Source organism: Periplaneta americana, chromosome 9 (genome assembly GCF_040183065.1).
Source record: "Periplaneta americana isolate PAMFEO1 chromosome 9, P.americana_PAMFEO1_priV1, whole genome shotgun sequence".
Lineage (NCBI taxonomy): Eukaryota > Metazoa > Arthropoda > Insecta > Blattodea > Blattidae > Periplaneta > Periplaneta americana.
Window position 1 is genome coordinate 69,607,365 of NC_091125.1, and position 27,092 is coordinate 69,634,456.

At 36.0% G+C, this 27,092-nt stretch overlaps 1 protein-coding gene across 2 annotated transcripts in view; it reads right to left on the bottom strand.

Annotated features, from left to right (window-relative positions):
• Positions 1–27,092, bottom strand: part of Ca-alpha1T (Ca[2+]-channel protein alpha[[1]] subunit T) — a 267,876-nt gene that overhangs the window by 125,406 nt on the left and 115,378 nt on the right. For both annotated transcript variants that reach the window (XM_069834966.1, XM_069834967.1), the window contains exon 5: positions 9,612–9,894. In XM_069834966.1, coding sequence (XP_069691067.1) covers positions 9,612–9,894 — 283 coding nt within the window. The remainder of the gene's footprint in view (positions 1–9,611; positions 9,895–27,092) is intronic.

The following is a 27,092-nucleotide window of genomic DNA, read 5'->3' on the forward strand; positions in this document are numbered from 1 at the left end:
ATACGGGCTGCTTCCACCTTGCAAACAAACCACATGCAAAAACAACCTGCACTGCCTTATGAGGTCCAATTATTTGTTCTTCCCTACTGTCAAAAGAAACCTCCTCATTTAAATACATTTCATCAAATGCTAATACTGTTACACGATCTAACTCCGACATATTTGTAGCTCTCGCCTTCATTAATTTTAAGACATCATGAAGTACCCCTTCCTCAAGCGATAATTGTTTTACTGCCCATTTTCTCAGAGTTGACAAATCAGGTAACGGGTAATTTAATTTTGTTCTTAAGTATCGGTATGTTTTTGGACTTAGGTTTCGAAGTGTTATTACAGTACCGTAATCTTCTACAGACCATTTCACCCTACGCTTTTTATTCAAAAGAGCATCAATTTGCCCAATAGTGAAAAATGGTTTCAAAATTTCAGCCACTTTAGATTTAACTTCTGTTTGTCTAATGTTTTTAAATGAAATTACATTCTCATGTAATTTTCTTTTGTCTTCTTCATGTTTCCTGTTGGCAGCTGTCAATTCCTTAATCCTCGTTTCTAGAGAGTAATTCTTCTCTTCTAATTCTTTAATTCTTTGTGTTAGTATTTGGCATTCCTCTGTGACGTAGACTCAGTGGCTCCGCGATTTTCCATCGTTACATTAGTGCTGGATGCTCCTGTTGCGCTGAAGTGAAAGAAAGTTAATAGGTACAATAGTCTACATGCAATCAGGGGCGTATTTAGGCCTCGGCAGACTAAGCAGCTGCCTAGGATGGCAGATTTGAGGGAGCGACTTTTAAGCTATTACTGTTAATTTTTTATATGTTTTTTAAATTTTATTCATAACTCTTTTAAAGAGTACATGAACTTAAACGCACAATGAAAAGGATATGAATAACATTGGCAACAATCACTTCAAATTATGTATTGTAATTAATGTCTAGTTAGGCTTATTAAAGAAAATGTACTCAACGCAATGAGCTGCGATCGCTGTCTGCAGTAAAGATGACGTCACACTCCTCGGCCGCTATCGCACCAGCATGCGCAGTCCCACACCTTTACTATGTTTCCACCATGGTTACTACAACACAGTGCACATCTTTCGAAAACACTGTACACAACAATAATGGACATATTTTATCTATGTAGATTTAAACCGTAACTGCTTAGTTCGAACCATCAGAGTTCACGACATCCCTGACAGCGTTTCACATGCGCGTAAATGGTAATGGTGTTTATCAAAATGTAATGGGAGGCATAAATTCGATTTCAATACAAATTCACTTATAATAATTAAATTCGTTTCATATTTTAAGCCAATAATTATGCGACAAATTGTTTTAGACTTCCACGCTGAAAATATAGATGTAACATTATTTGTGACCGAGAGGGAGATTTTAATCCGTAACTGGTGTCATAAGGGATGTACAAAACGGAGACACTTCAAAAAGTAAATACTAGACATATCCAAGTAGGCCTATTTCGTTTTGCTTTCAGTATAATGTGAAGAACATTACTTTGGACTTTCTTCTCGATATGACAAAATATAAGTCTCTTGCGGCATGTGGTGACACGATGAAGGGCTTTCATAAAAACCACATGAAAATGAACGTCCAATACTTTGTCGAAATCCAGACCGTGACTTCCACCCAGCGTTGAAACGTCATGTACTGTGTTAACAGAAAAAACAATTTCAGACTGAATTATTAAGAATGCAAAATAAAACATATATCTTAACGTAAAAGCAGTCTTGATTTATTAATGAAGAACGTTTGTACGAAACTTTCTCTCGTTTCGAATATTTCATCACAATAATAATAACTGGTGAAGTACAAATTTATTTTAGTTATCTGATGAGCTTGAAGGAAGAATGGATAAAAAATAAAGTCATACAGAAGAGAATGAGGAACAGACAGAAGAGGAGGAGAAAGAGGCAGAAGATGAGGAAGAGGCAGATGCAGGAGACAGAAGATGAAGAGACGGAAGAGACAGAAGAGGAAGACGAAGAGAAAGAAAAGGAAAAGACAAAAAAGGAGGAAGAGCGAAGAGGAGGAGATGAAATAGACAGAGGAGGAAGAGACAGACGAGAAGGAAGAGAAAAAAGGTGACCAGGTACAGACAAAAGAGGAGAAGAAAGGGACAGCAGAAAGGGAAGACAGAAGGTGAGCAGGAACAGATAGTAGAGGAAGAGACAGAAGGTGAGCAGGGACAGTTAGAAGAGGAAGAGACACAAGGTGAGCAAGAACAGATAGAAGAGGGAGAGAAACAAGGTGAGCCGGAACAGATAGAAGAAGAAGAGACACAAGGTGAGCAAGAACAGATAGAAGAGGAAGAGACACAAGGTGAGCAAGTACATATAGAAGAGGAAGACACACAAGGTGAGCAAGAACATATAGAAGAGGAAGAGACACAAGGTGAGCAAGAACAGATAGAAGAGGAGGAGACACAAGGTGAGCAAGAACAGATAGAAGAGGGAGAGACACAAAATGAGCAGGAACAGATAGAAGAGGAAGAGACACAAGGTGAGCAAGAACAGATAGAAGAGGAAGAGACACAAGGTGAGCAGGAACAGATAGAAGAGGAAGAGACACAAGGTGAGCAGGAACAGATAGAAGAGGAAGAGACACAAGGTGAGCAAGAACAGATAGAAGAGGAAGAGAAACAATGTGAGCAGGAACAGATAGAAGATGAAGAGACACAAAATGAGCAGGAACAGATAGAAGAGGAAGAGACACAAGGTGAACAAGAACAGATAGAAGAGGAAGAGACACAAGGTGAGCAGGAACAGATAGAAGAGGAAGAGACACAAGGTGAGCAAGAACAGATAGAAGAGGAAGAGACACAAAGTGAGCAAGAACAGATAGAAGAGGGAGAGACACAAGGTGAGCAAGAACAGATAGGAGGAGACACAAGGTGAGCAGGAACAGATAGAAGAGGAAGAGACACAAGGTGAGCAAGAACATATAGAAGAGGAAGAGACACATGGTGAGCAAGAACAGATAGAAGAGGAAGAGACACAAGGTGAGCAAGAACAGATAGAAGAGGAAGAGACACAAAATGAGCAGGAACAGATAGAAGAGGAAGAGACACAAGGTGAGCAAGAACAGATAGAAGAGAAAGAGACACAAGGTGGGCAAGAACAGATAGAAGAGGAAGAGACACAAGATGAGCAAGAACAGATACAAGAGGAAGAGACACAAAGTGAGCAAGAACAGATAGAAGAGGGAGAGAGACACAAGGTGAGCAAGAACAGATAGAAGAGGAGGAGACACAAGGTGAGCAGGAACAGATAGAAGAGGAAGAGACACATGGTGAGCAAGAACAGATAGAAGAGGAAGAGACACAAGGTGAGCAAGAACAGATAGAAGAGGAAGAGACACAAAATGAGCAGGAACAGATAGAAGAGGAAGAGACACAAGGTGAGCAAGAACAGATAGAAGAGGGAGAGAAACAAGGTGAGCCGGAACAGATAGAAGAAGAAGAGACACAAGATGAGCAAGAACAGATAGAAGAGGAAGAGACACAAAGTGAGCAAGAACAGATAGAAGAGGGAGAGACACAAGGTGAGCAAGAACAGATAGAAGAGGAGGAGACACAAGGTGAGCAGGAACAGATAGAAGAGGAAGAGACACAAAATGAGCAGGAACAGATAGAAGAGGAAGAGACACAAGGTGAGCAAGAACAGATAGAAGAAAAAGAGACACAAGGTGAGCAAGAACAGATAGAAGAGAATGGGAAGAGAGAAGAGGAAGCATACAAAAAAGTAGGAAGAAGAAGAAATGACATCAAAAATAGAAATAAGGGCCAAAATATAGGAAGGAAGAACAGAAGGAAAAGAAAGAGAAGAAGAGAAGGAAGAGACAGAAGTGGAGGAGGAAGAGATAGACGAAGAAGAGACAGAAGGAGAGGAAGAAGAGACGGCAGAAGAGGAGGAAGAGACGGAAAAGGAGAAGTAAGAGGGAGGAGGAAGAAGCAGAGGAAGAGTTGGTACAGACAGAGGAGGAAGAGACAGAAAGGGAGGAGGAAGAAGCGGAGGAAGGGAAAGAGTCGGGGAGGAGTAAGTGGAGGAGGAGGAAGGACAGAGTAGGAAGAACAGATATAAGAGAATACACATACATAACACGAAGATAAAGGGACAGAGTAGAAGAAGGAAGAAACAGGACAGGAGTAACAAGACATTAAGGGGACGAAACAGAGTAAGAGGGAGAAAAGGTAAAAAGAAGAGAATTTACACTGTTTGTACTGAACTGAGCTGCCTTATATCCCATGACGACAAACGAGAACATGAGCTTAAGAAAGTAAACCCACTTAGAATGAAATTTTATAGAATTATTTTAACTTATGTAGTTAACAGAGTTCTAATTAAGATTGTCTGCCTGTTAGCGACGAACACTAAAAATGAAATGCCTAGTTCTCGAGGTTTTTGGTTGGATGGTAGGCCAACAATCTATTGTCAGGAAAATAAACGCTAAAATATAAATGTTACATAGCCTACACCTAAAACAAGAACCATATTTCAATACTAGCCGTACCCGCGCGCTCCGCTGCACCCGTTAGAAATAAATATAAAGTAATTACATAATTAAAATAGGACATTTGATCCAGGGAACATTCGTGTTTGATAGAAGGATAAATCGTTTAATATGTTACTTAATTTAAATTGCATCCAAATAATTAAAATGCGATCATTTTGGTCCAGAGACCACTCATTGGTGCAATGACAATTCCTTTAACATGTTTCTAATTTTTATTACATGCAGCCATAGTGTAATGAACATTGACATCATATAGATTTAATGTGTATACTTTATTTTACTTGTTATAGGTTTCCATTGAATTATGGTAATAACTTAATTTTAACCCTTGTTTTCTACGTATTCAGTAAATGGCGTTTGTCCCACTATGGTTCTAAACCCTTCAAATAACTTAAATTATATTATATAATATTACATTACATTATATTATATCAGAAGTTACTGTAATAACATTATAGCATTATGTCCATCTAGAGAAACTACACTTTCCAATGGTGAAATAATAATTAATTAAACAAATCGGTTAAATTAGCTTCCGATATTACTTCATACAAACACAGAAACATTCTCTGTAGGCTATCTTTCATAGCTTTCGATTGTTGCTGTCCAAGGCCCCTTATAGACGAGGTCATTTGTTTTTTATTTCATTAAACGGCCTTAGATGGCAGTTATTTTAATTTTAAAACTCATTTATCTCATTAAATATCAGTCATATCAAAATTTTTCAGGGAATAAAACTTATCGAAAATTAGTTTTAAAGAAACTTTTGTTATGTAACATTTTTCACAAAAATCAATAATAAGCGAGATATTTCGATTTATTTAATTCAGGCCCCCTTATAACCCCCCCCCCCATTTTAAATAATGTATTTGAATGCCATATAGCCTAAAATCTAAGTTACAACGAACATAATTTATATTCCAATTTTCATCGAAATCCGTTCATCCATTATCGCGTGAAAAGGTAACAAACATACTGTACATACAGACAGACAGACAGACAGACAGACAGACAGACAGACATACAGACAAAAATTTCAAAAAAGCGATTTTCGGTTTCAAGGTGGTTAATTATATATGTTAGGACCAATTATTTTTGGAAAATCGAAAATTACCAGAAAAATTTCGGCTACAGATTTATTATTATATTATTATTATAGATACTGTAGGTGCAGGTTGTGATGTATTATATGAAGTATACAGTGATGTCTCTCAAATCTGAATATAAGTATCATTTTTCAAGCAGTCAATTGGAATAATTTATTATCTTTATGCTACTTCCTTACTTTGAATTGAATTGACTTGATTGTAATACTTAACAAAAACCAGAAATGGAACATTTTACATTAATAACTGCATCTATATTAATGTAGGGGTGAGAAACAAAACCGTAGAAATAGAATTCCAGGAACAACAACGAGATTAGTTCGAAAAATTAAAGGATACATATGAGAAATGATCGGAAAAAAAATAGATTTTTAAAAAATATAAAGTATCATAAAAGTCAGAGGAAAATTAAGATAAAATGGATGGAGCACTTACACAATGAATCAGCAAAAAATTCCAAGAGGAATTTTGAAAAATGATTTAAGTTTGTTTCGCTGGTTGCAGCTTCTTTAAGACGACATCCTAGTACAAATACGTTTTTTTTTTAAACGTTTCGCACCAAGAGTTTCGAATTATACAGGGTGTTTCCGAGGTGGTGTTACAAACTTCCAGGGATGATGGCGAAGGGCACATGTATCAATTTGAGATAAGAAACCCTGGCCCGGAAATGACTGAGTCGAAAGTTATAAGCAAAAATAGTTGTGTGGAAATGGAATTGTAATTTGGCATCATGTGCCCTCCTTCCCTTAACCTTTGGAACAGTCGTGGAAAGATGGTATGGGCCGGATGTCTCCTACGTGTACGAGCACAATCTGTGAGCTTGTCTACTGTTCCCATTGGCTCATCCGTATTCGAAAATCACGTCTGCTTATTCCGCTCTCGTGTACTCCTCCATTGCACTAGGACTGATCGACTGGACACTGCAACTTGTACACATACACTGATGTCTACACACGTGCATATCAGGACCGACCATGTCCGTTACACATCACGCTATCTGCATTGCTTTAATGTAGTTTCCTGTCCCCATCACTCAGACAGCGCACTGAATGGAATACTGTAAGTAGACAACGTAAACGTCAGATGAATAAAATTATTTCATTTCCACACTACTATTTTTGCTTGCAACTTTCGACTCGGTCATTTCCGGACCAGGGTTCCTTATCTCAAATTGATACATGTGCCCTTCGCCATCATCCCTGAAAGTTTGTAACACCACCTCGGAAGCACACTGTAGAACCACTCATTGTTTCTTAACTACTGCAAATTTTTTAAAGTCTTACCAAGTAATAGTCAAACGCTAGGAACCTTAATAATTTATGTTGGTGAACAATATTCATACCATGGACACAGTTTGTTTAAAATAATTCACAAATACGCATTTTTATTGTTCTAGAAAACTCACTTTCTGACTAGTTATCACAATAATAATAATAACAATAATAATATTAATAATAAATAACAATAATAATAATATTAATAATAATAAAAGAACCTGAACACTCACTCGAAAAACTGAGAAGTAGTTATGAAAATTTAACAGACATCAAGCCTATCTACGACAGAAGAAGAACAGAAAGAAATTAATAGATTATTATGTTTGGGATTCAACACTAGAACATACGTTGAGAATCACTTTTCTCAGAATCGTGCTGTTATTTTACACACACTCTATTACTCGCGACCTACATTCAGAGTAGGGTAGCCCATCCAAAAAAGAGTAGTATGAACAAGGCAAAGCATCAAAACAAACACAATCACGTAATCAAGCTGTGATCTGTTTTTACTGACGTAAATATACATAGCTTCCCATTAGGAGTGCAAATCTTCGTGATAGTAAATATCTGAGAACACCGACAATCAGTCAATCCAACTATATGGAGTCGTTCAATTAATTAATCTGCGGGCCGCATGTTTGTGCTCCGGATGCTGTAGTGGAGTCCCATTCACCGAGTTCGAGTAATTGTAATGCATTTTACGCTGTTTGCAATGGATACCCGGGAATTGGCAATAATTAGCGATGTTGTGTTTCATTCAAACAAACCGAACTCGATGCGCTTTTGTTATTGGAACACAAGAACGTTGCGCGTCGGATCTTCAATAGACAATCGAAAAAAAAATAAATAAAAAGAGAGAGAGGTTAAATTATAAGAAATAATGAACTCCTCATTAGTGTGAGTGATAGTGTTTCGGGAACAAATACAGCGGATCCAGGTTCAATCCCTGGTAAGGAATTCGAGATTTATGTATCTCCCTCTAGCGAGCAGGCGTAAAATGTGACTAGTTGCAGGAAATGGACCTAAAGTCGGATTTTTAATTTTTATGTGGTTTCAAAAAGAGGATGACATACTGAGCATTTAAAAACAATGCATGGTTCTAGGTGCTATATTTTTAATATATTACTTATTGAATGTTGATATTACATTATGTACTTTTCACGAAAAATGTAATTAAAGTTTTCGTTTCTTTTCTTAACAACTATAAGAAAGATATAGTTATTTAAGAAGCACTGTGTAAAACTACGTCCTAGTTTAGTATGTAAAAAAACCTACAGGTAGCGCAAGATGTCAAAACATAGAAATGCAGTTTTTACATTGCAAATTCGTTATTTTGTTCTCCTGTAACATTCCCTTTTACGACTTTAGGTCCCTTTTCGCGCAACGGGTCACAATTCCCTATGTTTTCTTTATTGTTTTTAGTGATGGGCTACTACCATGCTAGCCACACGGACCACGGAGTCTAGCTACTTATAAATGTTCAGTCGCATAAAGAAATTGTGATAATATAATAATAATAATAATAATAATAATAATAATAATAATAATAATAATAATAATAATAGTAATAATAACACCTATCGTTTTTAAGGAACCCGGAGTTTCATTGCCGCCCTCACATAAACCCAGAAACTTGCATAACAAATTCGTAGACAGTAATACAATGTTGTACTTATTTATTGGCTTTTAAGGAACCCGGAGGTTCATTGCCGCCCTCACATAAGCCCGCCATCGGTCCCTATCCTGTGCAAGATTAACCCAGTTTCTATTATCATATCCCACCTCCCTCAAATCCATTTTAATATTATCCTCCCATCTATGCCTCGCCTCTCCAAAGACCTTTTTCCCTTCGTCCTCCCAACTAATACTCTATATACATTTCTGGATTCGCCCATACGTGCTACATGCCCTGCCCATCTCAAACGTCTAGATTTAATGTTCCTAATTATGTCAGGTAAAGAATACAATGCGTGCAGTTTGAATACAATGTTATTAGTAACATAATTACTATCGGTCCCTATTCTGGTCAAGATTAATCCAGTCTCTATCATCATATCCCACCTTCCTCAAATCCATTTTAATATTATTCTCTCATCTACGTCTCGGCCTCCCTAAAGGTCTTTTTCCCTCCGGCCTCCCAACTAACACTCTATATGCATTTCTGGATTCACCCATACGTGCTACATGCCCTGCTCGTCTCGATTTAATGTTCCTAATTATGTCAGGTGAAGAATACAATGCATGCAGTTCTGCGTTATGTAACTTTCTCCATTCTCCTGTAACTCATCCCTCTTAACCCCAAATACTTACCTAAGAACCTTCTTCTCAAATACCCTTAATCTCTGTTTCTCGCTCAAAGTGAGAGTCCAAGTTTCACAACCATACAGAGCAACTGGTAATATAACTGTTTTATAAATTCTAACTTTCAGATTTTTTGACAGCAGACTAGATGAGAAAAGCTTCTCAACCGAATAACAGGCATTTCCCATATTTATTCTGCGTTTAATTTCTTCCTGAGTGTCATTTATATTTGTTATAATAATAATAATAATAATAATAATAATAATAATATAGGATAATGGAAAGATGGCTAATGAACTATCATATTCAAAACATTCATAACTTGGAATGAAGTAGTCATCATCATCATCATCATCGAATAATTATAATAAAAAGAAATGTGGATGAAGTAGGTTGATACTCACGAGGAAGATGGCGACCCAGGCGAGGCCAATGTTGTCGAAGCTGATAGTGCCCTGGAAGGGGTTGTAGGGCGAGGCCTTGCACTCGGTGTAGTACTGGTTCCAGTTGACACAGCTCTTCTCGGTGGGTGCGTTGGTGGCGCCAGGCACGGCGGACTCGTTGCACACCATGTCGCCCAGGCGGTAGTGAGGCAGGTCGGTGCACTGGTGCATGCCGTTGTCCTCCGGCTTGGAGCAGATGTAGTCCTGCTCCCGGTCCGTGTACGTGTAATACGATGCCAGTGGCCTGCAACGCACACCGCCTGCTGCCTCACTTCGGGGAAACCCCTTTATTTTTCGGAATGCGCTACTTATCAAGCAACTGCAAATTGAGCCCGTTCTCGGGAAATATATTTAGCTGGTATATAAGTACACTTCCGCCAGATATAGAAAATGCTTTTACAGATATTAATCTTTTCGCAATAGTGTTCGCTACAGAAGAATATACGTGTATGAGATTTACGCTCTTTATATTTATTATCGTAGTTAAGATTTACGCCAGTTACAGTGACATAATTTTACTATACGTGTCCCTAGACTGAAATAATTACAATAGTAATACTGTAGTTTGCTGTATCGGGCGCGGAAAATTCCGAATCAAAACCCTCGATTTGTTAACCCTATAGACAAATTCCGCACCAGATGTTATCAGGAATTTTCCTGCCACAGAAAAATTGCGCACCAGATGTTATGTGTAATTTATACGTTGTCATAGACAATTCGAGTCAATTTCAAACCGACAGCTATATAAAAATGTCCACACTAAGGTCAAGGAAAGCTACTCAAAGTGGTTCAAGGAGGCAGCGTATCTTGGTAAAACTGTATGTCGCAGATATTGTTAACGACTAGAAGTAGTGAAGTTTCCTTCGTAAAACTTTATATTTTTGTGTAATTTATTTTACTGGTCACAGAGCACAGAAATTTCTTTGAATTGAAACCCATAAATGACATTGAACACTTTAACAACATACCCTACATGTGTATTTTTAATTACTGATAATATGTATTTTATTGAATTTACTTTTTTTTTTTAATCAGGGAAAATATTTTAACTGATATCTTATAAAACGGCCAGTCTGGGCAACGCGAAAAGGAAAATATTAGCCCTATCTCCCCTGGTAAACATAACATTATGCGGAATATATCCTTTTGTCATGAAGACCGTTAATATCTAATGCGGAATTTGCCTACGACATTATCAAACCGATAATCTTTGGTGCGGAATATTCCTACACTTTGGGATATGAGCAATTTTAAGGGGGGGGGGATTATTATCAGATATAGGGACACTGCTGATGTACGTGTCACAGTTTCAGAAATATGCAACGTTTCGGAGCCACGTATCCACTCCATCATGAGTTAAGGAGGGGCAAGAGAGACCTATGTTTTAAATCTGTTACCAAAAGATATTACTCAGTTTTGACATAGGATGTAACCCATTCATTTATTCTACTCTTTCCCTGATGATGGATTCGTAACGTATCTGTGGAACTTTGAACGTTTTTAGCTTCTATTATCCGGTGCAGATACCCAAACATTCCCTGAGTTTCAAATCATAGGTAAACGTTATTTTCCTTAACAATCCGGCGTTTCTTTTAAAATAATTTGCATTTAATTTAGAAGGTTTGCAAACTGTATTCCTGACTGGTACATTAAAAAGGATTTTGATAGCTATTAGCGAAAGTTTCACATATTCTGCTTGTCTAATACGTATTCCTAGTAGAGGAATCATTGCGAATTGCACCATTTATAGCCTAGTTATATTACTGAAGTGAAACTTATTTAGACAGGGGGACGACTCGAAAGGTGTGAAACAAAATTCTGTGATATACGTTTTAGAAACGCTACGGGATTGTGTATATTGCTGTGTCATCACGTTAATACATTACTTGATGATTTCGCTTTTTTTTTTTTTTAATTTATACAAATTAATGCATTTTAGTGGGTGTGGGCCTGCTGCTGTGCAGTGCGTCCTCTATGTATTACTGTGACGTTATAGGCCTAAGTCGAAACCAGGGAGTGAAATTAAGCCTATATTGTTGAGAAGTTTTCTGTAAAAAATATATAGGATAGAAATCAGGGGCTGAACGAACGGGAGCGTGGCGTGAAAGAAAGCGTGTAAATTACCCGCCGAAAATTGAAATAAAATGAAAAAGAATAGATTGAAACGAACACGAGAATACAGAGCAAGGAAGATGGCATTTTATAGCCTCTCTTCTTCAGTCAGTTATAGAGTGTCAATAATTTGTACGAATATTCTACACCGAAACCAATAAACAAACAATGAACAAGTGCATTGCCTGATGAAAATGGTGTCGGTGATGTAGAATTAAATCTTAGTTCACCATATAAGGACTATAAATCAAATAGAAGTGGTAAAAATTTTTTTAAAGCAATTTATGAAAATCAGTTTGGTTTTGTGTCCATTTTTAATTGCTTATTCTAGCTATCATAAACCAAGTTTTTCATTTTTAAATTCCGAAGATTACTGAGTATAAAATTAACCCTAATTGATCGCATTTCATCCCACGAACATTTAGAAAGATTACTACACGTTTACAGATGAAAACGTTTCACTTCAGCCGCGCCAGAACCTACAAGTTAATTTTTTGGTATATAAAAAAATTCCTTTTATTATTTTTTTAAAGGTTTGTTTCGTCAAATAACTTATGAATTTCTATAGAGAGTGCGTCGCGTGCCAGGGTCGCATGGTCTAAGACAGGGCTGGGCACCAAGAGCGAATCGAAACTATAAACGGGAACGCTTAATATTCATCCGTTACGGCATCAACGCTGTGCGGTGTTCGACGGGGAAGAAAGGGGTTGAAGAGAAGTCATATGGCTACCCGTGAGAGAGTAGAAATTGCTCTTGGTGCCCAGCCCTGGTCTAACGCGTTATGCCTTCGACTAGTGGTAGGAAGTAGCTTCGTTTCGAGACTTCATCGAGGAAGAAATTGTCTCATTAAATTTCGGCCAGTGTATGGTATCCATCCAGCTATTTGTAAGTAGAATTATTTTCGCTATAAATTTATAGATAGGCCTAAGTTATTTACGAGATATATAAACTTCTAATGAGATCTATTTGAGAACTGAGAGTTTTTTTTTTTTTTTAAAGAAATTCGCTTTACTTATTTCGATTAGGCTATGCATTAATATACCATGGGACATTTTTACTATCTACCTCGGACGGTGCAAGTTATCTGTAGGGAAATCTATTTTCACTACTAGCAGTCTTGCGTTATATTTGCTCATACTGGAGAAGCCTTGCGCAAATTATAGGGAATCTAGTTCGTCCGACATGTTTACTTTAGCATATTGCATCATTTGTAGGAAAATTTATTTCACTGTTATAAAAGAGAGTTCCACCAAATAATTGTGAGAAAGCTCTTTCATAGACATTCTTCATTATAAATAAATCTGTTTACTCGTACAGAAATTTGCGGATTGCACCATTTGAGGGAAATTTTTGGGTGATTTGTTAAATGGCTTACATGATTTGTATGGGAGTATTCCAATAAAATAAATTGTTGTTAATTAAATTTATCACAGTAGGGTTCAATATGGAATTAACTTACTTTATCATTGAAATCTCAAGTGAGTTATTGCTCCTTGCACGCAGAATTCCTCAAGAAGACTGGAGATGCCCTGCAACTTGATACAATTAATCTCCTGAAACTGGATTTTTCATCACTGCAATTCCTTTTAATTTGAAATACCAATGAGTAGTCTGCAGTGACGAAACAAAACACAGGGACAACAGAGAAGGTTACAACAGTGGCATTCTGCACAGTTAGTACACACAGAAGGTCGGACTAGGTTAGGAACACAGCTCGTGTGTTCATAAGACTGCCCGGATTACACACACACTAACGTCTGGCATTCACCATCAACACCGACAATGCAACACCACAGAGGGAGACGGGATAAAGGGATTTCGGTATAACACATCCATCGATGATTGTGTAAATAAGTGTTTGTGTTCCTGTTTTATGGAAAGAAGTCATAGAGAACAGAGAAGAACAACAGCTGAAAACACTGAACATATTTCCCATATTTAGAATAGAATGTTGTTTTGTGTTCTTTGTAGCTTTGAATCTGGAACTGAGAAGTACACCATGAGATCTATATCCACCCGCAGCACAGACACACTACAGTTAAAAAATTTGTAAAGTGTAGCACATTTCTAAAAAGTGTTAAAGTGACAACTTCGAACCAGTGAGAACGCAAGTTTTATATAATCTATAAAACATAAAATTATTTTCTTTTCATTACATAGAAGTGTTTATATATTCCATATTTTTTTGATTATATGTACGAATGTGTAAACGTTAGTCTGAGCCTCAAAACCTTAAGACAAAGTGAAGCAAGTCGCCAAAAGACTTGAAATTCACTTAACCATTCCACTAGTCCCTTGAAAAACTCGATAGCGTCTGTATCTTTTCACATTTTCTCCTTCCCAACTTACACTCTTGACAGTGCTTCATAGCAGTGCCATCATTGTTTCCAAAAAAAGTTATTTTTCGTGGTTTTAGATTGGGTTCCCTAACGGGCAAATACAAATATCGAAATCAGCCTTAGAAAAAGCGAGGCATGGATCTACTCATGCTCCTTTGAAACCCTGAATTTTTCAAATTTGAATGTTCACTTATTTTGGAAAGAACTAGAAGTTCGCAATATTTCTATTTGATACACCATGAGTTGGAGTGATAACGTTGTCGATTTGTGACAGAGGAGGAGCAAGTAAGTTTTATTCTACTTTTGGCTTTTCTACAAAAGAAATTATCTGCAGCTATGCAATAGGACGGCAAATGTCGCATTAAATGGTTATCACATGGACTGCTTTTTGAAGTCTTGCACAACTTTGATATTTTTCTCTCCCTCAGCATTCTTTGTTGCACTTATTGTTATATCCAAGAAACTATAGAAGTGTGATTCTTTTAAAGATTAGATGTGATTACCATTATTCTGTAAGGTCACGGGTTCAAACTCAGATGATAATATATTTTTTTGCCTTCTTCTGAAAGAGAAATACAATTTATAGTTTCATGCTACAAAAGTACTGAATGTAGAACGAACCTCGTCTCTGAATAAAATAACTTCAGGAAAGTTTTGCTACCATTCCTCGACCTCTTACACATTTTCACATCGCTAGTTATCTTCTTCTCCTATCATGTTACATCATCTCAATATCTGAATAATCTCTGCAAATAAAAGTATTTAAATAACAAACGGACACAAAAATAAATACAATTAAACTAGAAGTTATATTGAATGAGTGAATTATCTCCTGCAAGGAACGCGACAACATTGTTATCGAAAAATGGCTACGAAGCGTACGTCACAGACCATACAGTGTTGCCAACAGGACGGGAATTTCGTCAAAACTGACGGAATTTCAACTTAGCGGACGAGAAAAGAATGGCTTTGATGGGTGACGGATTCTGTGGCGAAAATTACGATTTACATCGCCTTTTGACTTTTTTAGCTGCTATCGTTTTTAATTGTTATTTTTTTACGGATTTTACTTTTTCTTTGAACAGCCCTGCCCATGCCGTACCATGTTAAGGAATCATTAAGGAATCCCCTGTTTCAGATATCCTCGTAATAATGTCAGAGGTTGAAGAATTGTTATTTTAATCAAGATTGGTAAGCAAGTTGTGTTAAAATTTGCTTTTTATTTATATGAAGTTACATAGAGTGGGTCTTATTTACTTTTTTATTTTGACGGATTCTGACGGATTTCCAGATGTTAAACTGACGGAGATACAATTTATGTATTGGCAACACTGAGACCAACATGTAGTCTCGAGGAAGGTCACACAGTTCACATGAGTCTTGAATGGAATTCAAGAAGACATTATAGGCTACACAACGCATTTCGAACTGGCGGATCAAGGTCAAGCAATAGACTGCATTTTCCACGCGTGATACCCAATTCGTGGACCATTCTCCTCAACTAAAGTCAGTTAGGACAGTCGAGATTACCAGTGCTTCAGTTCAAACTTTTCAGTTCAGTGACTCGTGCGTAATTTGTACGTTTGTACGTGACCTTGATCCATCAGTTCGAAATGCATTGACAATAGTAGTACTCTCGTGTGTTCGTGATTACAAGTTTAGCTTAAAATGAGAGACATAATTGCACAGCGAGTCTATATGCACGATAATTTTGTGTTAACAGATTCGGCCAACGAAGTTAGAAGACGATGTTAGAAAAGATTTCCAAGCGTTGTAAACGTTCCAAATAAGCAGTTCAACGGTCTATGTCCTTGTGAATAAATTTCGGGTAGCAGGAAGTGTTACAGATGAGGAACACAAAAAATGGCGTAATGTCTTGGTAGAGGAAAATTCGATTCATATTGGACACGACTTAGAACAGCGGTCCTCAGCGCAGAGCACCCTGGGGCTAGCGTCTCTTACCCGCGGAAAACACAGTGCACTATGGTGCACTCGTAGCTGCTTAGCGGGTATGCTCTCTACCTCTTCCTGCTGCACGACGGTGCACACGGGACGGCACCGCTTACTCTTTGCACATTTCAGCGAGTGCTGACAACCACTGACTTAGAATATTCTCCTAAAATCATTTCGTTGTATTTCGCAGGTAACGAGTATATATTTTACAGTTCTGTGCAAATTCTACAAAGGTACTGAAGTTAAAGATTAAAGTGATGCAAGAACAGCGACCTGGTGATCTTTTAATTGGATTTTGAATGGAGTGCATGACCGCGAAATTGACCCTAATTTTTCTTCCACTTTCGGAAGTGAGTAACAGGTGTTGGAGCTCCGAAAAACCAAACCTCTTCATGCACAGCTCCTCCATGTCTGTGAAAATTGTAGTGTAATGCTTCATGAGTAAAGAATGATCCTCGTTTTTGTTAAATTATTAATACCGAGAGGTTTGTGGAAATAATTTTGCATCACTTTTTGGTGGTGGACTTCATGCAGTATTCGAACACAGACTTATACAAGTAAATAGGAATATATGGTCGTCTCGATCTTCCTACCTATCCGCTATTAAGTTTATATCTGGGAAACTTTACAGATAAAGCATTATAACAATAATTCACACATTTTATACGGACTGAAAAATAATATCAGGAAAAACATCACCTCCATAACTGTAACGGAACTGCAGCGACAGATAGACTACATTATTTATTAAGCAAGTGTCACAAATGCTTCGAACAAAAAGGCAGATAATTTTAGCATCTCACTTCTTAATAATTTAGGCGAATAAATGACGTTTCAACAGCTTATCTTCAGTAATATTTAACAATAACAATTGTGGTTTGTCGATTCACACGCTTCTCCGTTACCAGCGAGTGGTAGTGCAATGACCCGACATACAAGTTACTGCTTTTTGTGGTCGAGAAATATTCATTCGCTCAGTAGAAAACAAGAACACATAACATTATCTTGCAAGCGAACTAAGGAAAAATGCTTAATCTACAAACGTTACTTAGGTTAGTACGCAAATAAATAATTTTCAGTCATTCACAGTCTTCAAAAATCTTTATCGTCATAAATCAAATAAAGCGCGATCAAATAGGACATACATTATTTTCTTCTTAGTTTTCGTGTAATTTGATCGGTTACGAGTATATTATTTATTCAAAACGATGCATTATTCTGGATTTATTATTATTATTATTATTATTATTATTATTATTATTATTATTATTATTATTATTATTTACAGTATTCTCATCACTAATAGTGGTGGAGTATGCCATTATCATATTCATTTATTTCGCTTTCAAGTATTTATTTTTCTGAAAACTTATTTAATGATAGTGTAGTAAAGCACATTCACTGCACAATACGTCAGTCCAATTAACTCACTTCAGTTAATGTAATCGTGCAGAAAATTTTCTTACTTGAATTAAGTTAACCTCTGTTCCATTTTAAGCTGGAATAAAAATAAGTTTTATACGTATGGCTCGAATTTTATCACGTAAATTTCCCAAAGTAAGTGTTTAAATTGCTTCAAAACTCATTACAATATACCTTTAATTACACGAACTTACAATTTTTTATTTTTTAATTGATTAATTAATTTATTTTTATTTACTTTATTAACTTTACTATTATTCCGTCTTGAAAAATTTGTACAACAATAAATTATTTTCCTCATCAATCAAACTTTATTTATTATCACTACTTAAATATGAATATTCATTAATTTAACACTTTAGTTCCATGAAACTGATTCTTCCAGCAATGTTCAGCAGACTGAACAAAACAAATCGAAACGGTGATCAATTGCATTATCAATTATAAGTATGCTAGATTAATTTTAAGCTCTGTAGTCAGCCAGCTATACATATATTGCAGACACGTAGCTACTGTATGTTTAAAAAATAATTATTTAACCCCTTACAGCATTCTGGGACAGATATGGCACATACCAGTTTTATATTCATATAATTTATAATATAAGCATATAATATTTCAAACTGCATACTGTGATAGATATGGCACCCAGTCAAGAATTGGATTTGATCATATGTGACATCAGTTGAGATAGAAAGAACTACTTAAGTTATTTGAATATTAAACCGGTGTGTGCAAGACTGTCACATGCGGAAGAGGTTAAGTATATCAAGTACAGCACATTGTTCCTTAACTTTGCATTGAGATACTGAAGAACGCCTGGAGTAACATTTATTTTGTCACAATCGTGTGCTGAAAATTAGAACGCATTAACTAAGTGAAAGTGAAAGGTAAATTAAAATTGATAAAGTACTGATATAAAATTAGGAAACATAATGGTGAGACAGAACCTTAGGAATTAATTATAAGTACAAAACAACAAAAAAATATAAAAAAAATACCTACTATACAGGAGAAGCGTGATGAGAATTTTCCTGTTAGCATTGTATATAAAATACCAAACAAAAGACGTAATGTTGTTATATTCGAACTTTTGTTACTCCAGAGTCTACTTGTTAAATGTATGTTTGAATATATTAGAACATTTTAACACTAAAGACATGTATGTGCATTTTAGTCTCTCATGTTCAATTAAGTCCAAGTTTAGACCTACCATGCGTTATACAAGCTGCACACTTTCAGAAAACTATCATTAGGGAATGGCGGATTACAAACCTCAACTCAATCCTACAATAAAAGAAACTTATTGAGGCTCGATGAACAAGGTTGCCAAGTAATTACATACTCACCTAATTCAGCGACCCAGAAGAGAAGAGATTCAAACATGATTTGGCATACTGTATAGGAAATATTGCCTCCCTGATATAGCATTGCTTGTTGAAATAAACTTGGTAATTTGTGATATCGAGCATGTTTTGGTACACAGGACCAGTGACGGTCGTCTCTGTGAAGGATAATAGTTCTTAAATACTGTACAATTTAGAGCATGCATCATGTTCTTCTTGGGAATGTCTCGTACATGTTCCAAGAAGTGTGGACATTCTCAGTGCCTAAAATTCCAACTTGCTGGCTATCCCGATGTGTGCGAAGTCACTGACCACTATAACTCATATGTTATAGCAGGCTATGGTCAATTTCAGCCTATGTAACAGTATGTACAAAACTTTAGATATTTATCTTGTTGTCATGTAGAAAACGTTGTAACATTTGTACCTTCGTAAGTCTTTAGCTGCAACATCCTTTTAACCTTTTTTGAGGTTCACCATTTTCTTTACTGCCAAGATACTCTCACGTTGACTTTATTGGGTTGATCTTACGTAACTATTTCATCACTTATGGTTCGGCTGTTACTTTCCATGTAGCCTACAGTACCTCAAAGAACAACTTGTGTCGGCAATATTTTCTTTTCCACTCATACACTGAATATCTTGTTGGAGAAGTTCTGCCAAATTGTATGCGGAAATTAGTTGAAAATGAGTTTCACTTTTCGTTTGTACACATCTAAACAAATCTGTGTTGTATCCGCTCCGCTGTAAGTCCTCATAATGTTTTTAACAATTCACAAAATATGTTTTCACAATTGAAACAAACGGAATTATGGGCAGCGCTCTAAAGATAACGGCTTATCATCGCTTAAGGTGCAAATACTTGTAACACTCAAAGTGGTCGAAAGTGAGTTTTTGGTACCGTTAAATTCTCTAAGTGTTGCGTATCTATCTGCAAAACCTCGTAAATCACAGTTTTTATTAATCGCGGAAGACTAAACACTTCAATATCACGTAAGCCGACAATTAATGGTTACAAAGAATAGTATTTTTCGTTCTTCTGTAAAATTATGATTTCGTAGGCTACGAACATTTGCACCTTAAGCAACGTTGTATTACCGCATTATGACTGTAGGGAATAAGCTTACAGCTGTCTGAAAGTGTGCAGTTACTTTTGGCTTACTTCGTATGTTAATATATTATTGTTATTCATCTAAGTAAGTGTTTCACATGTGACTGATTTCATAAGCTTCACAGAGATAAAGAAAACATAAATATGATTATTTCATTCCATGTTACTTCGGAAACCGGCCTGTGAGCGCAAATAAGAATTTTTTTTTTTTTCAGATTTAATTTTTACATAGGCCTACAAGGCACCATAATATTCTGATTTCATTTTAAACGACTATTTTGATAACCAAGTTTGACAAAAATAATTCTTGTAGGGCATACGGTGCATCGCTTTTTCGGAAGGCTCGCTTTCCTTTCGCAAAGTAATTTATTACAAGACAATGATGTGTTACCATGGAAACTTATGAACAAGGAAAGGCTTGTACATGAAAAATTCCTACCATTAAGCTCTGCAATTTAGATAATTCTTTTTTTTTTTTTTGAACGATCTAGTTTAGGTAAAGGCTTTTTAAATCTCTTTCTCTTTGAAGTTGGCCTCTCCAATCCCCCCCGGGTGTTCGCAATCTTCAGTTTCTTTGAAATAACATTTCAGTGCTTGGAATGGAATTACATTTTTATTAATTTTTCCCCGTTATTGTGAACACGATATTATAACCTATTTTTGAACTAAGTATGTTCATTTAACTGCTAACATCCCTATCTCTGAACTCAATCGTATTTGACGTATTTCTGGTCCAAGTTATTGCTGATGTAACTATGACATCTGGAACAAAGATGATGTTATTTTCACGACAGCTCGAACGTCACAAAATAACAATCCTAGCAATCGCATTGCCGTGTTGACATTTGGAATATAAATATATCCGGTAGAGATTCATAATGATGGAAATGATTGAAAATTATAAGTAGTTTATAGATAACTATGAATTAAAATTTATCATCATTTAATTTCTTAACTCTCAACGTCGTGGATTTTTCCTGAACATCAGAGTGAAGACATTTAAGTGTGTCACTGAGAAAATGTTACTTTATTTTACTACAAAATAAAAAACCTTGGTTTTGTATGACATCGGCAATTAAAGTGAACAATCCACGCTTTGTTTTGGAACGTGTGTCCTTTCAACTGGGGCGGATATAGAGAGAAGGATTACGAGCAACACAGATTAGTATTACCACTGGACATGCTCCCCGCTACCAAGACAATCAATCCCCTGCCTTGCATTCAAACCCCTCCCTCCTGCTGGTCGAAGTTACCATGAAAACAACAAATTGTTTATCGATATAAATAAGGAGTTTCATTTTTCAATATACATATTGGAAACGTATGCTTCTTCATTTCAACTCAACTGCTTCAGCTCTCCTTGTAACGTTTTGGGCACTGAAATAAGACATAGCATTGCCAAGGATAATGTTAATAAATATAATGGTAATGATAATGCAGTAAAAACAATAGTTATGATAACAATAACAATAATTATCATAGTAGAAAGCAACGATGTTACTAATGGTAATGCCATTGACGGTGTTCATAATAGTGATTCAGGCAATGACGTTGTTGGTGGTGCTAATAAAGGTGATGATAATAGTAATAACAATAATCGTTATTATGGCAATGCTGAAAATTATGATTAAATTAATAACGTTAATTTTACTTTCAATAATCGCAGATAGGGCTATATTAATTCTCAAAATTATTTGAATTCTATCATTTCACATACATTTTATTTATTAGGTAGACTAATTCATATAGCATTTTAAACATAAATATAAAAATTTCTCTAATGTTCAAGGAAAGTAAGACTTTTAAGGAATGTTTAACGTAGTTTTGTTTGATTTCTTTACTTAATATTTATGAAAAGTCGATATAGGCCTATGCTTAAAAGGCGACATCACTTGATGCCTTCTGAACAAAGAACATATTAGTTTAAGTACATTTACATCTCGCAAGAAACGCTATGAACAAAACAGTTACGTGGCAGACTTTCTCTGAATACTTTCATATTTCTGCCACTCTCTACCCATCATTTCTCCGTTATCTTATTTGAAAAATCATTTGCAGTTTCAAAAGAATGTTAAATAATGAATGATTTTAAACTAAAATTAAAATTATGAGAAATTAAAAAAAAAACTTCTAAGCATTACAATTTGACGTTACCAAAGAAGCAATAATTTTAGAGAAATTGTTATTTGATGAAACAAAATTTCTGTGTTCCTATAAATTTACTTTCAAATTATTTTTTATTGAAGATCGTTTTGGAACTACAAAGGATTTTCAAAGATGATAATGTTGAACAGAGAATGGCAGAAGTATCAAGTATTTGGATAAAGTCTATCACGGAGGATATGAGTGTACCAAGAAATGTAATGGAAGAGATAGAACGGAGAAGATGATATTGGAATGGATTCCTGAAGAAACAAAGAAGAGAAGAAGATTCAGACGCATATGCATTGAAGGAGTTGCAAACAGCATGGATAAAATGAGTATGAAGGTAGGTGACTGGAAAGATAGGCAATTATGGAGGAAGGAAATTATAATATTATACAAGTATCAATCGATTGTAATTATTGGAATTTTAAATTTTAGATTGTTTTCAATTTTTAAGATGATATTATATAGTTACAATACTGTATATTTAGATTTATCAAATTTAAATATTAATTTTAATAATTTATAATGTATTATTCGAATGCATTATACTAATATCATTTATGCCATTCACTTTTTCGCGGACATCTGGAAAAATAACTAAGGAAGAGACTAGTGAAGTACTTTGTGTGGAGTGTGGCATTATACGGGATAGAAAAATGGACATTACGACAAAGTGAAGAGAAGCGACTAGAAGCATCTGAAATGTGGACGTGTGAAATGGACAGACAGAATAAGAAATTAAGCTGTGTTGGAAAGAGTGAGTGAAGAAAGAATGATGCTGAAATTGAACAGGAAGAGAAAAAGAATTGATTGGATCACTGGCTGAGAAGAAACTGCCAACTGAACGATACACTGGAAGGAATGGTGAATGGGAGAAGAGTTTGGAGCAGAAGAACTTATTAGATGGCAGCCTACATTAAGATATATGGAGATTAAAAGAAATGCAGAAAATAGGAAAGATTGGAGAATGCTGGGTTTGCGGTGAAAGACCTACCCTTGAGCAGAATACTATGTATATGTGCCATTTACAAGGTGAATTAATTTTTTTTTTTTACTTTGATGGGTGAAGGTAACCACTTTAATGATGGAATATCCTAAATAAAGATCTTATTCGTATTTCGAGAAAATATGAATTTTCATTGCATTCTACGACGCACATTCAATCGTTCCTATACTTATAAACGCGTAAAAATTGCTTACAAAAATCTCAAGTAATATTCAAACCAATTTTATGCGAAACCAAAAGTAATTGATAGAATTATTTACCCGAGATTGTAAAACAGTTTTCTTTATGTCTCAAATACTTCTGAATTACAGTTGAAAAATAATTAAGAAAAATTTTTACTGGAAAATATTTCAAAGAAGCTCAATGGATTATTGCAAAATACTACCCGTATAAAATAATCACTTGATTTTTCACTAGAAATTGTTACGAGTTGTCATGAAAGCAAATTGTAATGGTTACTTCTAGAGACTATTGTAAGATTCTGTGGATAAACAATAAAGGAATTTGATTTTTCACAGCAACGACCATGATATGAATTAAATGCCAGCTACACTGAAATAATTTTTCACAGCGTTGTCTTTAAAAAATTCAAAAGATTGAATTTCTTCCTACAGACTATTAGCCTACAAGTTTCAGCGGAAACAAATACCTCTTTTCTGAAGAGGGACAGACATACGTTATCATGGAGACTGGAAATGAACATAAATACATTGCGTTAGAATTTCAAGACGTTAGACTTCCTTCGACCAGCAGGAGCATATGAATGAGAGATTTCATCTCATAGGACATCCATTCTGCCCCCTGTATGTCCAAATCGGACCAAACGAACGAGTTACAAGACATCCGAGCAACAAGTCAGTCAAATCAATCAAATCAATCAATCCATTTGTGAGCAGACACTGTAAGTTAGCATCCTCTAGCACAATAGTTGTAATGTCTATTTATGGAGAGAGAGAGAGAGACAGATTATTTTTGTCTGCTTACAGAGTAACTCTCACTCGAATCGTGAACCGGTCGGCAAGGTCCCTGCAACAGAACGAAACCAGCTGATGTGACGTCATCTGCAACAACACATTTTCCTTCAGGACGGCATATACAGGATGTTCATTTTACGTTGCTATAGATCCGTAGTCCGTCGATCTCTTTTCTGCAGCATGGTGGTCAGACAGAGAGATCGGCGTAATTCCGGTTATGTCTCTTTTTAAAATGCACACCCAGTATAAACATGCAACCTATAGGTGTAGACTCCAAGACGGATTTTGTGAAAAATGATCTGTACGACCCAGTACTAGACACTTATGAAAGTTCTACTACTCTCCAGCTGTTAGCTTTGCACTGTTGAGATTTTCGTGATAAAAATTTAACATTTCTTAGTCTGCTGAAAATATAATTTGTTGAATAACTCTACTGAGGTTGAGGTTATATTTCTCTAACACGGCTACATATTTTATCACTAATTTCAGAACCGAGAAAAAGTGAAACTAATATTCTACCTCTAAAATGTCAGCAGAGATATTAAAACATAAGGGCATATATGAGAATAGAGGGAATCCGAATTGGGCTACCATCAAGGTGGCAGTGAACACAGAAACACAAAACTATACATACACCAACTAACAATATTAGTTAAAGATTGCCTACCTGTGGGTCTCTTACTTTCTTATCTCGTTGCTCCGTTACATTAAACAACATTGACAACTGCACCATTTATTGTAAGTTGCGAAGTTGGCAACATTTCCCTACCTGAGCAAAACTTCATTTTAGGAACATATACCAGTAGAACATATTTATATTGCTCTCTAGCAATGCGATGAACGAAAAAGAAAACAAAACAAAATTCTTGTCTGTTTTCAAGAAATACCGAAATATTAGCACAGTAACATTGATAAACGCTTTTGTCTCCTCCATTTCAAACCATAGTAGTGGTAATATTTTGTCATCCTGAAGATTTATCACATTTTTTTGTCAACGTAACATACAACACCTTTTCACCGATGGCGACTAAGAAGATTAATTTAATCTAACGTAAACTAAATCTAAATACAAATATCGCATGATATCCTTTTAGGTTCCTTAAAAATCGTGATTTTGATGGTAAATTGCATCCCATTCTTTTCTAAATTACTTACTACTTTATTCATCAGAGGCCTTTGCGATTACAGGATATATTACATTATAAAAATAATTACAGTTTAGCTCGAGACGCTGACAGTCATAGACATCTATTCCAAAAGCAATGGAATTTTGTGGGATGAGAAAAAGCTAGCCTCTAATTTTGCCTGTTCCAGGGTTCTCGGAGGATTTTTATTGTTTTGGACAGCGTTTGAACCCGCGAACTTGGAATTCAAAGCCATGCACAAAAGATTGTTCCGGTGATTCAGTGGTTACCAAACCCACCATTGGATTTTATGTTCGTGGATTTCTATTCGATCGAGAATTATGCATTTTTAAGAAAATATAAACATTATTCTTTGAACCCATAACTTTGGAGCGAGGTACATTAGGGTCCTGTTTTGCACATTTTAAGGCACGTAAACGAATCCTCTCCTTGACTGATAAGACTAAGACTCCAAGCGGTAAAGATGTCTTTGATGGCGAACGTCTTAACTGAATTGAATATTTCTCGTGATACCGCAGAGACCGTTGACGAACACAAAGTGGCATCAGAATTAATGGTATCTTATCAAAGACAGGTTTCGACTGAGCTTTCATCTCTATTGCTAATGAAATACAGAATTTACGACTTTTCGAAGGTTTGGATTTAACTTCATCTTCAGTCGTCGATCAGTAAAATGAATTTATCTGTCTGTAATCGCTGAAAAGAGTAGGACACCTATTCCTTTTTCTTTATTTTCATTTCAAGATAGAGATAAAACCAACCTTTGAAACGCTGTAAATTTTATATTTCACTATAAATGAGTTACAAGAGAGTTTAATTCAAATTACTCTTGGGAAATAAAGAAGGAAACATGAGTGTGGTCACGGTATGTATATAAGTTGTTGTGTATCCGGGGCTGGGCAGCGAAGGCTATTTAAAACTGTTAAATTTAATATGTACTGTACCTTAGCGAGAATATAAAATCTGACCAGGGCTGGAAATCGTAGGCTATTTAAAACTATATACCACACTGTGCTTCAATGAAAATCTTAAAGCTGATAGGAATTGAATAGTGAGGGATGTTTAAAACTATAAACATAATATGTATCACTCTGTACCTTAGTGTGAATCTCAATTTTTAGTAGGTTATTTTACGACGTTTTATCAACATCTTAGGTTATTTAGCGTTTGGTCTCAAATTTGATTGGAGCTGCATAGTGGAGGCTATTTAATACTATTAAACTTAATATGCATCACACTGTATCTTAGTGAGTGTGGTATTTCAAATCTGGTGGACTGAGAAGTTAATTAGAACAGAGTGAAACCTATGATACACCAGCAATTGTGGACTTTTTATGAGTTTGCTCTTGAATCACTGACGTCAGATAGGCGCAACATTCGCACTTACTACCAAGGCTGTTACGTCAGGTCGTTTAATGCAGCGACTTTGTTCCTGCAAAATTGCTTTCCTGTGTTAGATTGTTGTTAGACTGAGGGATTAGTCGTTAGATCAGCACTGGTTTCGTCCTTTGCCACGAAAGGAGAGGACATGTGCATTGAAGAGAGTGTAGATTTGATTTGATTATTTTACTGAGTCGGCGCATGCTCTGTATTGAAAGAGAATGAAGACAAGAACAGAAGCACAAGAAGGTGTAAATTTGGCGACAAAACGACACAGACAAACATAAGCAGGGCTTCGAACGAGAGACCATGCGATTGGAAGACGTGAAAATGACGATGAACGTGGTTTTATTTCCTGCCTAGAAAAAAATTAGAAAAGATTAAGAGAAACAGGTTTACATCACAATGGCCAGGCAACAAGACGGGCACACCTCATATCTTGGCTTCCACATGATAGGTTATTTTGGAAGTGTTTACACTCCCGTGGCTTTGGTTCGATACCAGAT